This window comes from Somniosus microcephalus, chromosome 4 (assembly GCF_052327205.1).
Source record: "Somniosus microcephalus isolate GS21.2 chromosome 4, FLI_Smic_1.0, whole genome shotgun sequence".
Taxonomy (NCBI): domain Eukaryota; kingdom Metazoa; phylum Chordata; class Chondrichthyes; order Squaliformes; family Somniosidae; genus Somniosus; species Somniosus microcephalus.
In genome coordinates this window covers 183,944,066-183,958,093 of record NC_140990.1, presented here as the reverse complement: position 1 = coordinate 183,958,093, position 14,028 = coordinate 183,944,066, and the positions used below count along the sequence as shown (strand labels likewise).

Here is a 14,028-nt window from a genome sequence, read left to right as displayed (position 1 = left end):
TGTTCTGTTCTTCTCCCAGGCTCTTGGGTCACTGGGATCTGCTCTGCTTTGCCATCTCGTCCCCACCATATCTGCTGTTCACACTCACTCTGCTGTTCACGCACACACTGAGGTGAGAGTGACTGCCCTTGACATTAAGGCAGCATTTGAATGAGTGTGGCATCAAGGAGCCCTAGTAAAATTGAAGTCAATGGGAATCAAGGGGAAAACTCTCCACTGGCTGGAGTAATAACTAGCACAAAGGACGATGGTTGTGGTTGTTGGAGGTCAATCACCTCGGCCCCAGGACATCGCTGCAGGAGTTCCTCAGGGCAGTGTCCTAGGCCCAACCATCTTCAGCTGCTTCAACAATGACCTTCCCTCCATCAGAAGTTCCATTCGCAACTCCTCAGATAATGAAGCAGTCCATTCCCCCATACAGCCAACATTCAGGCTTGGGCTGATAAGTGGCAAGTACATTCGCATCATACAAGTGCCAGGCAATGACAATCTCAAACAAGCAAGAGTCTAACCACTGCCCCATGACATTCAACTGCATTATCATCGCCAAATCCCCCAACATCAACTTCCTGGGGGGGTCACCATTGACCAGAAACATAAACTGGACCAGCCACATAAATACTGTGGCTACAAGAGCAGGTCAGAGGCTAGGTATTCTGCGGCAAGTGTCTCACCTCCTGACTCCCCAAAGCCTTTCCACCATCTACAAGGCACAAGTAAGGAGTGTGATGGAATACTCTCCACTTGCCTGGATGAGTGCAACTCCAACAACATTCAAGAAGCTCAGCACCATCCAGGACGAAGGAGCCCGCTTGATTGGCAGCCCATCCACCATCTTAAACATTCACTCCCTCCATCACCAGCGCAACGTGGCTGCAGTGTGTACTATCTACAAGATGCACTGCTGCAACTTGCCAAAGCTTCTTTGACAGCACCTCCAAAACCTACGATCTTTACCACCTGCAAGGGCAGGAGGCACATGGGAACACCATCACCTCCAAGTTCCCTCAATGTCACACACCATCCTAACTTCCTTCATCGTCGCTGGATCAAAATTCTGGAACTCTCTCCCTAACAGCACTGTGGGAGTACCCTAGAATCATAGAATGGTTACAGCACTGTAGGAGGCCATTCGGCCTGTTAAGCCCGTGCTGGCTCTCTGCAACAGCACTTCAGCTAGATTTTGAACACCTCTACCAAATCTTCTCTCAACCTTCTCTGCTCTAAGGAGAACAACCTAGCCTCTCCAGTCTATCCACGTAACTGAAGTCCCTCATCCCTGGAACCATTCTTGTAAATTTCTTCTGCGCCCTCTCTAAAGCCTTCACATCCTTCCTAAAGTGCAGTGCCCAGAATTGGACACAATACTCCAGTTGTGGCCGTACCAGTGTTTTATAAAGGTTCATCATAACTTCCTTGCTTTTGTACTCTATGCCTCTATTTATGAAGCCCAGGATCCCGTATGCTTTTTTAACTGCGTTCTCAACCTGTCCTGCCACCTTCAACGATTTGGGCACATATACCCCCATGTCTCTCTGTTCCTGCACCCTCTTTAGAATTGTACCCTTTAATTTATATTACCCCTCCTCGTTTTTCCTACCAAAATGTATCACTTCGCACTTTTCTGCATTAAACTTCATCTGCCACTTGTCTGCCCATTCCACCAGCCTGTCTATGCCCTCTTGAAGTCTATCCTCCTCACTGTTCACTATACTTCCAAGTTTTGTGTCTTCTGCAAAGTTTGAAATAGTGCCATGTACACCCAAGTCCAAAACATATATCAAGAAAAGCAGCGGTCCTAGTACCGACCCCTGGGGAACACCACTGTATACCTTCCTCCAGTCCAAAAAACAACCGTTCACCACTACTCTCTGTTTCCTGTCACTTAGCCAGTTTTGTATCCATGTACCTTTTTATTCCATGGGCTTCAACTTTGCTGGCAAGTCTATTATGTGGCACTTTATCAAACGCCTTTTGGAAGTCCATGTACACCACATCAACTGCATTGCCCTCATTAACCCTCTCTGATACCTTAACAAAAAATTCAATCAAGTTAATTAAACACAATTTGCCTTTAACAAATCTGTGCTGGCTTCCCTTAATTAACCCACACTTGTCCAAGTGACTGTTAATTTTGTCCCGGATTAACGTTTCTAAAAGCTTCCCCACCACTGAGGTTAAGCTGACTGACCTGTGTTTATCCTTATACCACACAGACTGCAAAGGTTCAAGAAGGCGGCTCACCACCACCTTCTCAAGGGCAATTAGGGATGGGCAGTAAATGCTGACCTTGCCAGCGACGCCCACATCCCAGGAACGAATAAAAAAAAAACTCTGCTGTTCACACACTCTGTGTCTCATAGACGTCTTTTATTTCTCTAGTTTCTCTCATTAGTATTATATTGTGCGCGCGTGCAAGTGTGTGTATCTGTATGTATGTGTATGGTTGTACGTGTATTTCTGTATGTACATGTCTGTGTGTAAGTGTGCACGTGTGTGTCTGCATGCGTATTTGCGCATACGTACATGTACACGGACATGTCGGTGTGCAAGTATGTACGTGTGTGTATGTATACGTGCACATGTACATGTGTATTTATGTGTATCTGTGTGAGTGTATTTCTGAGTGCGTGCGTGTATTTCTGTGCGTGCGTGCGTGTGTATTTAACAAATAAGTCCTTGTCCATGTAATCAGCCTTTCCCTGACTGAAGCGCTCGACCTTCACACTCCCGGCCCGAGACTGGTTATAGTGAGACACACCAGCCAAGAGATTTCGAACCTCTGCAGTTGTCCTCCTTGCTCAGTCCCATTCCGCCAAGGCTGGTCTCCTTCATTCATTCCTCCACTGGTGTCTCTAGACCCAGAATCTCTATCAGCTCAAAGTACGAGAAGACCCAGGGCCTGGTGATGTTCTGTGCCCGCTCCAGACCTATGAACTCCACTAACAGGTCACGGTGAAACTTGAGGTCATGTTCTATCAGCCTCTTCTGACTGTAAGGAGACAGTTAGTAACAGACAGTGAGGAGAGAGTGGGGAATGGGGTGAGAGTGGTGAATGGGAGCAAGGAGAGAGTGGGGTGGGAATTAGGTCGTACCTGAGGGAAGGTCGGGGTTAGGTTGTACATGAGGAAAGGTCGGGGTTAGGTTGTACATGAGGAAAGGTCAGGGTTAGGTTGTATATGAGGGAAGGAAGGGGTTAGGTCGTACATGAGGGAAGGAAGGGGTTAGGTCGTACATGAGGGAAGGTCAGGGTTAGGTTGTATATGAGGGAAGGAAGGGGTTAGGTCGTACATGAGGGAAGGAAGGGGTTAGGTCGTACATGAGGGAACATAAGAACATAAGAAATAGGAGCAGGAGTAGGCCATGGCTGATCATCTACCTCAACTCCACCTTCCCGCATTATCCTCATGCTTTGATTCCTTTAATATCCAAAAATCTATCGATCTCTGTCTTGAATATACTCAAATGAGCTCTCTGGGGTAGAAAATTCCAAAGATTCGCAACCCTTTGAGTGAAGAAATTTCTCCTCATCTCAGTCCTATTCTGAGACTGTGACCCTGGTTCTAGATTCCCCAGCCAGGGGGAACATCCTTCCAGCATCTACTCCGTCAAGCCCAGTAGGAATTTTATATGTTTCAATGAGATCACTTCTCATTCTTCTAAATTCTAGGAATATAGGCCTAGTACCCCCAATCTCTCCTCATAGCACAATCCCCCCATCCCAGGAATCAGTCTGGTGAACCTTTGTTGCACTCCCTCTAAATGAGTCAATGATTCTTCCCTCCTAGTTACTGGGCTTTTATTGGTGGACCAGTCAGGGTGACACTAGGTTGCCCCAGGACCACCAAACAAGAATCAGCACAAGTGCCCCTTTTAGGACATTACTAATATGGGAAAGAAAGATGTGGTCCAATCAAAATAAAAGTTGCCAAAATAAGCAATAAAGTCCCAACAAAAGCAAAGGGAACCTTCCCAGCTGAACCATAATGTTGTTACCAGTGTCTCTGTACTCTGAGGTGCCCACCGGTCGCAGAAGGTATCAAGCGTACTGGTGGACACCGCATGCTCACTCTTCAGGGCCAGCCGGGCACAGACAAGACCGTGGAAGAGGGACAGGCAGCCAGAGCGACCTATGCCCCACCCCACCCCTCCATGGGTCCCACCTATCCTGGACCTACATATTGCTGTTTCAGCCAGGCCCAAGAGCAGGTCCAAGAGAAGATCCTCCGACTTACCCACCCCCCTCCTCACTGGGTGGCCAAAGATTAGGAGCGTGGGGCTAAAGTGTAACCAAAAGATGAAAAGCAGCCACTTCAGATAACTATATATTGAACTAGCTGGGGGTGCCCGGCGGTGCTGAGGGTTTTTTGAAGGCATGTTGTTGTTGGAAGAGAGAGAGAGTGCGACTGGGGGGAAGAGAGAGAGAGCGACTGGGGGGAAGAGAGAGAGAGCGACTGGGGGGAAGAGAGAGAGCGAGCGACTGGGGGGGAAGAGAGCGAGCGACTGGGGGGAAGAGAGAGCGACTGGAGGGAAGAGAGAGAGTGACTGGGGGGAAGAGAGCGAGCGACTGGGGGGAAGAGAGAGCGACTGGGGGGAAGAGAGAGAGCGCGACTGGGGGAAGAGAGAGAGCGACTGGAGGGAAGAGAGAGAGCGACTGGAGGGAAGAGAGAGAGCGACGGGGAAGAGAGAGAGCGACTGGGGGGAAGAGAGAGAGCGAGAGACTGGGGGGAAGAGAGCGAGCGAGAGACTGGGAGGAAGCGGAAGGGGGGGGAAGGAAGGGGGGCGGGAAGGGGGGAGTGGAGGGGGGAGAGTGGGAGGGCGGAGGAGGGAGGGGGGAGAGGGGGAGGGAGCGGGGGAGGGGAGTGGGGGGTGGGGCCATGAACTCCTCTAGGCTGCAAAACTCACATGAGTGTCCATGAAGGTGATTAAAAACCTGTTGCACATGATGCTCCATCTCCTGGGCACTGGGACCCGCCTGGGAACAGAGCCCCACCCACTCTCTGTTCTTGCCCAAGATGGCCACGCATATGCCGTGATCCCGCCCTGTCCCAAGATGGCAGCCAGTTATCCCGCTCATTCAGGCAGCGGACAAACATGGGGCCTGTGGACTGTTTTTAGGGGCCTCAGGCCTACACCAGGTGTTTATAAAACCTCCCAGCCCACCCACGATCCAAATCCTCTCCTGGGCCAACAATCTCCTACCAGCTCTCGATCCACCTGTTCCACCTCCGTGGAGCGGGCACAAAAGGGGTTAGGTCGTACCTGAGGGATGCTCAGGGTTAGGTTATATATGAGGGAAGGAAGGTGTTAGGTCATACACGAGAGAAGGTTGGGGTTAGGTCGTAGCTGAGGAAAGGTTGGGGTTAGGACGTACCTGAGGGATGGTCGGGGTTAGGTCAGATCTAAGGGCAGGTGGAGGTTAGGTTGTACCTGAGGGATGGTCGGGGTTAGGTCAGATCTAAGGGCAGGTGGGGGTTAGGTCGTACCTGAGGGATGCTCGGGGTTAGGTCAGATCTAAGGGCAGGTGGAGATTAGGTTGTACCTGAGGGATGGTCGGGGTTAGGTCAGATCTAAGGGCAGGTGGGGGTTAGGTCGTACCTGAGGGATGCTCGGGGTTAGGTCAAATCTAAGGGCAGGTGGGGGTTAGGTCGTACCTGAGAGATGGTCGGGGTTAGGTCAGATCTAAGGGCAGGTGGGGGTTAGGTCGTACCTGAGAGATGGTCGGGGTTAGGTCGTACCTGAGAGATGGTCAGGGTTAGATCGGGGTTAGGTCGTACCTGAGAGATGGTCGGGGTTAGGTCGTACCTGAGAGATGGTCAGGGTTAGGTCAGATCTAAGGGCAGGTGGAGGTTAGGTCGTACCTGAGAGATGGTCGGGGTTAGGTCAGATCTAAAGACAGGTGGGGGCTAGGTTGTACCTGAGGGATGCTCGGGGTTAGGTTGTACCTGAGGGATGCTCGGGGTTAGGTTGTACCTGAGGGATGGTCGGGGCTAGGTTGTACCTGAGGGATGCTCGGGGTTAGGTTGTACCTGAGGGATGCTCGGGGTCAGGTTGTACCTGAGGGATGCTCGGGGTTAGGTTGTACCTGAGGGATGGTCGGGGCTAGGTTGTACCTGAGGGATGCTCGGGGTTAGGTCGTACCTGAGGGATGCTCGGGGTTAGGTTGTACCTGAAGGATGGTCGGGGTTAGGTCGTACCTGAGAGATGGTCGGGGTTAGGTCAGATCTAAGGGCAGGTGGAGGTTAGGTCGTACCTGAGAGATGGTCGGGGTTAGGTTGTACCTGAGAGATGGTCGGGGTTAGGTTGTACCTGAGAGATGGTCGGGGTTAGGTCATACCTGAGAGATGGTCGGGGTTAGGTTGTACCTGAGAGATGGTCGGGGTTAGGTCATATGAAGGGCAGGTGGAGGTTAGGTCGTACCTGAGGGATGGTCGGGGTTAGGTCAGATCTAAGGGCAGGTGGAGGTTAGGTCATACCTGAGAGATGGTCGGGGTTAGGTCATACCTGAGAGATGGTCGGGGTTAGGTTGTACCTGAGAGATGGTCGGGGTTAGGTCATATGAAGGGCAGGTGGAGGTTAGGTCGTACCTGAGGAAAGGTTGGGATTAGATCGTACCCTAGGGCAGGTGTTGCGCGGTCCGTGCCCTAGTGTAATTGCCTCTTGAACACATGTAGGGGAAGATGGCGAGGCACCACCTAGAAAAGATGAGGTTCATGATAGCTGAGTAGTTCTGGTCCACCGACCCTGAGGTTGTGATTTCGATTCTCACCAAGGCAAGTTACAGATATGGGACCAGTCTGGGAATACAGTGCTCTGTGCGTATAGGTCAAGTCTGGGAGTACAGTGCTCTGTGGGTATGGGTCTAGTCTGGGAGTACAGTGCTCTGTGTGGATGGATCTAGTCTGGGTGTACAATGCTCTGTGTGTATTGGTCTAGTCTGGGAGTACAGTGCTCTGTGGGTATGGGTCTAGTCTGGGAGAACAGTGCTCTGTGTGTATGGATCTAGTCTGGGTGTACAATGCTCTGTGTGTATGGGTCTAGTCTGGGAGTACAGTGCTCTGTGTGTATAGGTCTAGTCTGGGAGTACAGTGCTCTGTGGGTATGGGATCAGACTGGGAATACAGTGCTCTGTGGGTATAGGTCTAGTCTGGGAGTACAGTGCTCTGTGGGTATGGGTCTAGTCTGGGAGTACAGTGCTCTGTGTGTGTTGGTCTAGTCTGGGAGTACAGTGCTCTGTGGGTATGGGTCTAGTCTGGGTGTATAGTGCTCTGTGGGTATGGGTCTAGTCTGGGAGTACAGTGCTCTGTGGGTATAGGTCTAGTCTGGGAGTACAGTGCTCTGTGGGTATGGGTCTAGTCTGGGAGTACAGTGCTCTGTGGGTATAGGTCTAGTCTGGGAGTACAGTGCTCTGTGGGTATGGGTCTAGTCTGGGAGTACAGTGATCTGTGTGTATGGATCTAGTCTGGGAGTACAGTGCTCTGTGGGTATAGGTCTAGTCTGGGAGTACAGTGCTCTGTGGGTATGGGTCTAGTCTGGGAGTACAGTGATCTGTGTGTATGGATCTAGTCTGGGAGTACTGTGCTTTGTGGGTATAGGACCAGTCTGGGAGTACTGTGCTCTCTATGTCTGGGTCTAGTCTGGGAGTACAGTGCTCTTTATGTCTGAGTCTAGTCTGGGAATACAGTGCTCCATGTCTTTGGGACCTGTCTGGGAGTACAGTGCTCTGTGTGTCTGGGCCTAGTCTGGGAGTACAGTGCTCTGTGTGTATGGATCTAGTCTGGGAGTACAGTGCTCTGTGTGTATTGGTCTAGTCTGGGAGTACAGTGCTCTGTGGGTATGGGTCTAGTCTGGGAGAACAGTGCTCTGTGTGTATGGATCTAGTCTGGGAGTACAGTGCTCTGTGGGTATGGGATCAGTCTGGGAATACAGTGCTCTGTGGGTATAGGTCTAGTCTGGGAGTACAGTGCTCTGTGGGTATGGGTCCAGTCTGGGAGTACAGTGCTCTGTATGTATTGGTCTAGTCTGGGTGTACAGTGCTCTGTGGGTATGGGTCTAGTCTGGGTGTATAGTGCTCTGTGGGTATGGGTCTAGTCTGGGAGTACAGTGCTCTGTGGGTATGGGTCTAGTCTGGGAGTACAGTGCTCTGTGGGTATAGGTCTAGTCTGGGAGTACAGTGCTCTGTGGGTATGGGTCTAGTCTGGGAGTACAGTCATCTGTGTGTATGGATCTAGTCTGGGAGTACAGTGCTCTGTGGGTATAGGTCTAGTCTGGGAGTACAGTGCTCTGTGGGTATAGGTCTAGTCTGGGAGTACAGTGCTCTGTGGGTATGGGTCTAGTCTGGGAGTACAGTGCTCTGTGGGTATAGGTCTAGTCTGGGAGTACAGTGCTCTGTGGGTATGGGTCTAGTCTGGGAGTACAGTCATCTGTGTGTATGGATCTAGTCTGGGAGTACAGTGCTCTGTGGGTATAGGTCTAGTCTGGGAGTACAGTGCTCTGTGGGTATAGGTCTAGTCTGGGAGTACAGTGATCTGTGTGTATGGATCTAGTCTGGGAGTACAGTGCTCTGTGGGTATAGGTCTAGTCTGGGAGTACAGTGCTCTGTGGGTATTGGTCTAGTCTGGGAGTACAGTGCTCTGTGGGTGTGGGTCTAGTCTGGGAGAACAGTGCTCTGTGTGTATGGATCTAGTCTGGGAGTACAGTGCTCTGTGGGTATGGGATCAGTCTGGGAATACAGTGCTCTGTGGGTATAGGTCTAGTCTGGCAGTACAGTGCTCTGTGGGTATGGGTCTAGTCTGGGAGTACAGTGCTCTGTGTGTATGGATCTAGTCTGGGTGTACAGTGCTCTGTGGGTATGGGTCTCGTCTGGGAGTACAGTGCTCTGTGTGTATTGGTCTAGTCTGGGTGTACAGTGCTCTGTGGGTATGGATCTAGTCTGGGTGTATAGTGCTCTGTGGGTATGGGTCTAGTCTGGGAGTACAGTGCTCTGTGGGTATAGGTCTAGTCTGGGAGTACAGTGCTCTGTGGGTATGGGTCTAGTCTGGGAGTACAGTGATCTGTGTGTATGGATCTAGTCTGGGAGTACAGTGCTCTGTGGGTATAGGTCTAGTCTGGGAGTACAGTGCTCTGTGGGTATGGGTCTAGTCTGGGAGTACAGTGATCTGTGTATGGATCTAGTCTGGGAGTACAGTGCTCTGTGGGTATAGGTCTAGTCTGGTAGTACAGTGCTCTGTGGGTATGGGTCTAGTCTGGGAGTACAGTGATCTGTGTGTATGGATCTAGTCTGGGAGCACTGTGCTTTGTGGGTATGGGACCAGTCTGGGAGTACTGTGCTCTGTGTGTCTGGGTCTAGTCTGGGAGTACAGTGCTCTTTATGTCTGAGTCTAGTCTGGGAATACAGTGCTCCATGTCTTTGGGACCTGTCTGGGAGTACAGTGCTCTGTGTGTCTGGGTCTAGTCTGGGAGAACAGTGCTCTGTGTGTATGGATCTAGTCTGGGAGTACAGTGCTCTGTGGGTATGGGATCAGTCTGGGAATACAGTGCTCTGTGGGTATAGGTCTAGTCTGGGAGTACAGTGCTCTGTGGGTATGGGTCTAGTCTGGGAGTACAGTGCTCTGTGGGTATGGGTCTAGTCTGGGAGTACAGTGCTCTGTGGGTATAGGTCTAGTCTAGGAGTACAGTGCTCTGTGGGTATGGGTCTAGTCTGGGAGTACAGTGATCTGTGTGTATGTATCTAGTCTGGGAGTACAGTGCTCTGTGGGTACAGGTCTAGTCTGGGAGTACAGTGCTCTGTGGGTATAGGTCTAGTCTGGGAGTACAGTGCTCTGTGGGTATGGGTCTAGTCTGGGAGTACAGTGATCTGTGTGTATGGATCTAGTCTGGGAGTACAGTGCTCTGTGGGTATAGGTCTAGTCTGGGAGTACAGTGCTCTGTGGGTATAGGTCTAGTCTGGGAGTACAGTGATCTGTGTGTATGGATCTAGTCTGGGAGTACTGTGCTTTGTGGGTATGGGACCAGTCTGGGAATACAGTGCTCTGTGGGTATAGGTCTAGTCTGGGAGTACAGTGCTCTGTGGGTATGGGTCTAGCCTGGGAGTACAGTTCTCTGTGTGTATGGATCTAGTCTGGGTGTACAGTGCTCTGTGGGTATGGGTCTAGTCTGGGAGTACAGTGCTCTGTGTGTATTGGTCTAGTCTGGGTGTACAGTGCTCTGTGGGTATGGGTCTAGTCTGGGTGTATAGTGCTCTGTGGGTATGGGTCTAGTCTGGGAGTACAGTGCTCTGTGGGTATAGGTCTAGTCTGGGAGTACAGTGCTCTGTGGGTATGGGTCTAGTCTGGGAGTACAGTGATCTGTGTGTATGGATCTAGTCTGGGAGTACAGTGCTCTGTGGGTATAGGTCTAGTCTGGGAGTACAGTGCTCTGTGGGTATGGGTCTAGTCTAGGAGTACAGTGCTCTGTGTGTATGGATCTAGTCTGGGAGTACTGTGCTTTGTGGGTATGGGTCTAGTCTAGGAGTACAGTGATCTGTGTGTATGGATCTAGTCTGGGAGTACAGTGCTCTGTGGGTATGGGTCTAGTCTAGGAGTACAGTGATCTGTGTGTATGGATCTAGTCTGGGAGTACTGTGCTTTGTGGGTATGGGACCAGTCTGGGAGTACTGTGCTCTGTGTCTGGGTCTAGTCTGGGAGTACAGTGCTCTTTATGTCTGAGTCTAGTCTGGGAATACAGTGCTCCATGTCTTTGGGACCTGTCTGGGAGTACATTGCTCTGTGTGTCTGGGTCTAGTCTGGGAGAACAGTGCTCTGTGTGTATGGATCTAGTCTGGGAGAACAGTGCTCTGTGTGTATGGATCTAGTCTGGGAGTACAGTGCTCTGTGGGTATGGGATCAGACTGGGAATACAGTGCTCTGTGGGTATAGGTCTAGTCTGGGAGTACAGTGCTCTGTGGGTATGGGTCTAGCCTGGGAGTACAGTGATCTGTGTGTATGGATCTAGTCTGGGAGTACAGTGCTCTGTGGGTATGGGTCTAGTCTGGGAGTACAGTGCTCTGTGTGTGTTGGTCTAGTCTGGGAGTGCAGTGCTCTGTGGGTATGGGTCTAGTCTGGGTGTATAGTGCTCTGTGGGTATGGGTCTAGTCTGGGAGTACAGTGCTCTGTGGGTATGGGTCTAGTCTGGGAGTACAGTGCTCTGTGGGTATGGGTCTAGTCTGGGAGAACAGTGCTCTGTGTGTATGGATCTAGTCTGGGTGTACAATGCTCTGTGTGTATGGGTCTAGTCTGGGAGTACAGTGCTCTGTGTGTATAGGTCTAGTCTGGGAGTACAGTGCTCTGTGGGTATGGGATCAGACTGGGAATACAGTGCTCTGTGGGTATAGGTCTAGTCTGGGAGTACAGTGCTCTGTGGGTATGGGTCTAGCCTGGGAGTACAGTGATCTGTGTGTATGGATCTAGTCTGGGAGTACAGTGCTCTGTGGGTATGGGTCTAGTCTGGGAGTACAGTGCTCTGTGTGTGTTGGTCTAGTCTGGGAGTACAGTGCTCTGTGGGTATGGGTCTAGTCTGGGTGTATAGTGCTCTGTGGGTATGGGTCTAGTCTGGGAGTACAGTGCTCTGTGGGTATAGGTCTAGTCTGGGAGTACAGTGCTCTGTGGGTATGGGTCTAGTCTGGGAGTACAGTGCTCTGTGGGTATAGGTCTAGTCTGGGAGTACAGTGCTCTGTGGGTATGGGTCTAGTCTGGGAGTACAGTGATCTGTGTGTATGGATCTAGTCTGGGAGTACAGTGCTCTGTGGGTATAGGTCTAGTCTGGGAGTACAGTGCTCTGTGGGTATGGGTCTAGTCTGGGAGTACAGTGATCTGTGTGTATGGATCTAGTCTGGGAGTACTGTGCTTTGTGGGTATAGGACCAGTCTGGGAGTACTGTGCTCTCTATGTCTGGGTCTAGTCTGGGAGTACAGTGCTCTTTATGTCTGAGTCTAGTCTGGGAATACAGTGCTCCATGTCTTTGGGACCTGTCTGGGAGTACAGTGCTCTGTGTGTCTGGGCCTAGTCTGGGAGTACAGTGCTCTGTGTGTATGGATCTAGTCTGGGAGTACAGTGCTCTGTGTGTATTGGTCTAGTCTGGGAGTACAGTGCTCTGTGGGTATGGGTCTAGTCTGGGAGAACAGTGCTCTGTGTGTATGGATCTAGTCTGGGAGTACAGTGCTCTGTGGGTATGGGATCAGTCTGGGAATACAGTGCTCTGTGGGTATAGGTCTAGTCTGGGAGTACAGTGCTCTGTGGGTATGGGTCCAGTCTGGGAGTACAGTGCTCTGTATGTATTGGTCTAGTCTGGGTGTACAGTGCTCTGTGGGTATGGGTCTAGTCTGGGTGTATAGTGCTCTGTGGGTATGGGTCTAGTCTGGGAGTACAGTGCTCTGTGGGTATGGGTCTAGTCTGGGAGTACAGTGCTCTGTGGGTATAGGTCTAGTCTGGGAGTACAGTGCTCTGTGGGTATGGGTCTAGTCTGGGAGTACAGTCATCTGTGTGTATGGATCTAGTCTGGGAGTACAGTGCTCTGTGGGTATAGGTCAAGTCTGGGAGTACAGTGCTCTGTGGGTATAGGTCTAGTCTGGGAGTACAGTGCTCTGTGGGTATGGGTCTAGTCTGGGAGTACAGTGCTCTGTGGGTATAGGTCTAGTCTGGGAGTACAGTGCTCTGTGGGTATGGGTCTAGTCTGGGAGTACAGTCATCTGTGTGTATGGATCTAGTCTGGGAGTACAGTGCTCTGTGGGTATAGGTCTAGTCTGGGAGTACAGTGCTCTGTGGGTATAGGTCTAGTCTGGGAGTACAGTGATCTGTGTGTATGGATCTAGTCTGGGAGTACAGTGCTCTGTGGGTATAGGTCTAGTCTGGGAGTACAGTGCTCTGTGGGTATTGGTCTAGTCTGGGAGTACAGTGCTCTGTGGGTGTGGGTCTAGTCTGGGAGAACAGTGCTCTGTGTGTATGGATCTAGTCTGGGAGTACAGTGCTCTGTGGGTATGGGATCAGTCTGGGAATACAGTGCTCTGTGGGTATAGGTCTAGTCTGGCAGTACAGTGCTCTGTGGGTATGGGTCTAGTCTGGGAGTACAGTGCTCTGTGTGTATGGATCTAGTCTGGGTGTACAGTGCTCTGTGGGTATGGGTCTCGTCTGGGAGTACAGTGCTCTGTGTGTATTGGTCTAGTCTGGGTGTACAGTGCTCTGTGGGTATGGATCTAGTCTGGGTGTATAGTGCTCTGTGGGTATGGGTCTAGTCTGGGAGTACAGTGCTCTGTGGGTATAGGTCTAGTCTGGGAGTACAGTGCTCTGTGGGTATGGGTCTAGTCTGGGAGTACAGTGATCTGTGTGTATGGATCTAGTCTGGGAGTACAGTGCTCTGTGGGTATAGGTCTAGTCTGGGAGTACAGTGCTCTGTGGGTATGGGTCCAGTCTGGGAGTACAGTGATCTGTGTATGGATCTAGTCTGGGAGTACAGTGCTCTGTGGGTATAGGTCTAGTCTGGTAGTACAGTGCTCTGTGGGTATGGGTCTAGTCTGGGAGTACAGTGATCTGTGTGTATGGATCTAGTCTGGGAGCACTGTGCTTTGTGGGTATGGGACCAGTCTGGGAGTACTGTGCTCTGTGTGTCTGGGTCTAGTCTGGGAGTACAGTGCTCTTTATGTCTGAGTCTAGTCTGGGAATACAGTGCTCCATGTCTTTGGGACCTGTCTGGGAGTACAGTGCTCTGTGTGTCTGGGTCTAGTCTGGGAGAACAGTGCTCTGTGTGTATGGATCTAGTCTGGGAGTACAGTGCTCTGTGGGTATGGGATCAGTCTGGGAATACAGTGCTCTGTGGGTATAGGTCTAGTCTGGGAGTACAGTGCTCTGTGGGTATGGGTCTAGTCTGGGAGTACAGTGCTCTGTGGGTATGGGTCTAGTCTGGGAGTACAGTGCTCTGTGGGTATAGGTCTAGTCTAGGAGTACAGTGCTCTGTGGGTATGGGTCTAGTCTGGGAGTACAGTGATCTGTGTGTATG

At 51.1% G+C, this 14,028-nt stretch overlaps 1 protein-coding gene across 1 annotated transcript in view; it reads right to left on the bottom strand.

The window, feature by feature from the left end:
* Positions 1–2,460: 2,460 nt before the first annotated feature.
* LOC147120056 (uncharacterized) overlaps positions 2,461–14,028 on the bottom strand; it is a 48,800-nt gene continuing 37,232 nt past the window's right edge. The window contains exon 6 of the mRNA XM_085985578.1: positions 2,461–2,992. Coding sequence (XP_085841704.1) covers positions 2,836–2,992 — 157 coding nt within the window. The 3' untranslated portion in view covers positions 2,461–2,835. The remainder of the gene's footprint in view (positions 2,993–14,028) is intronic.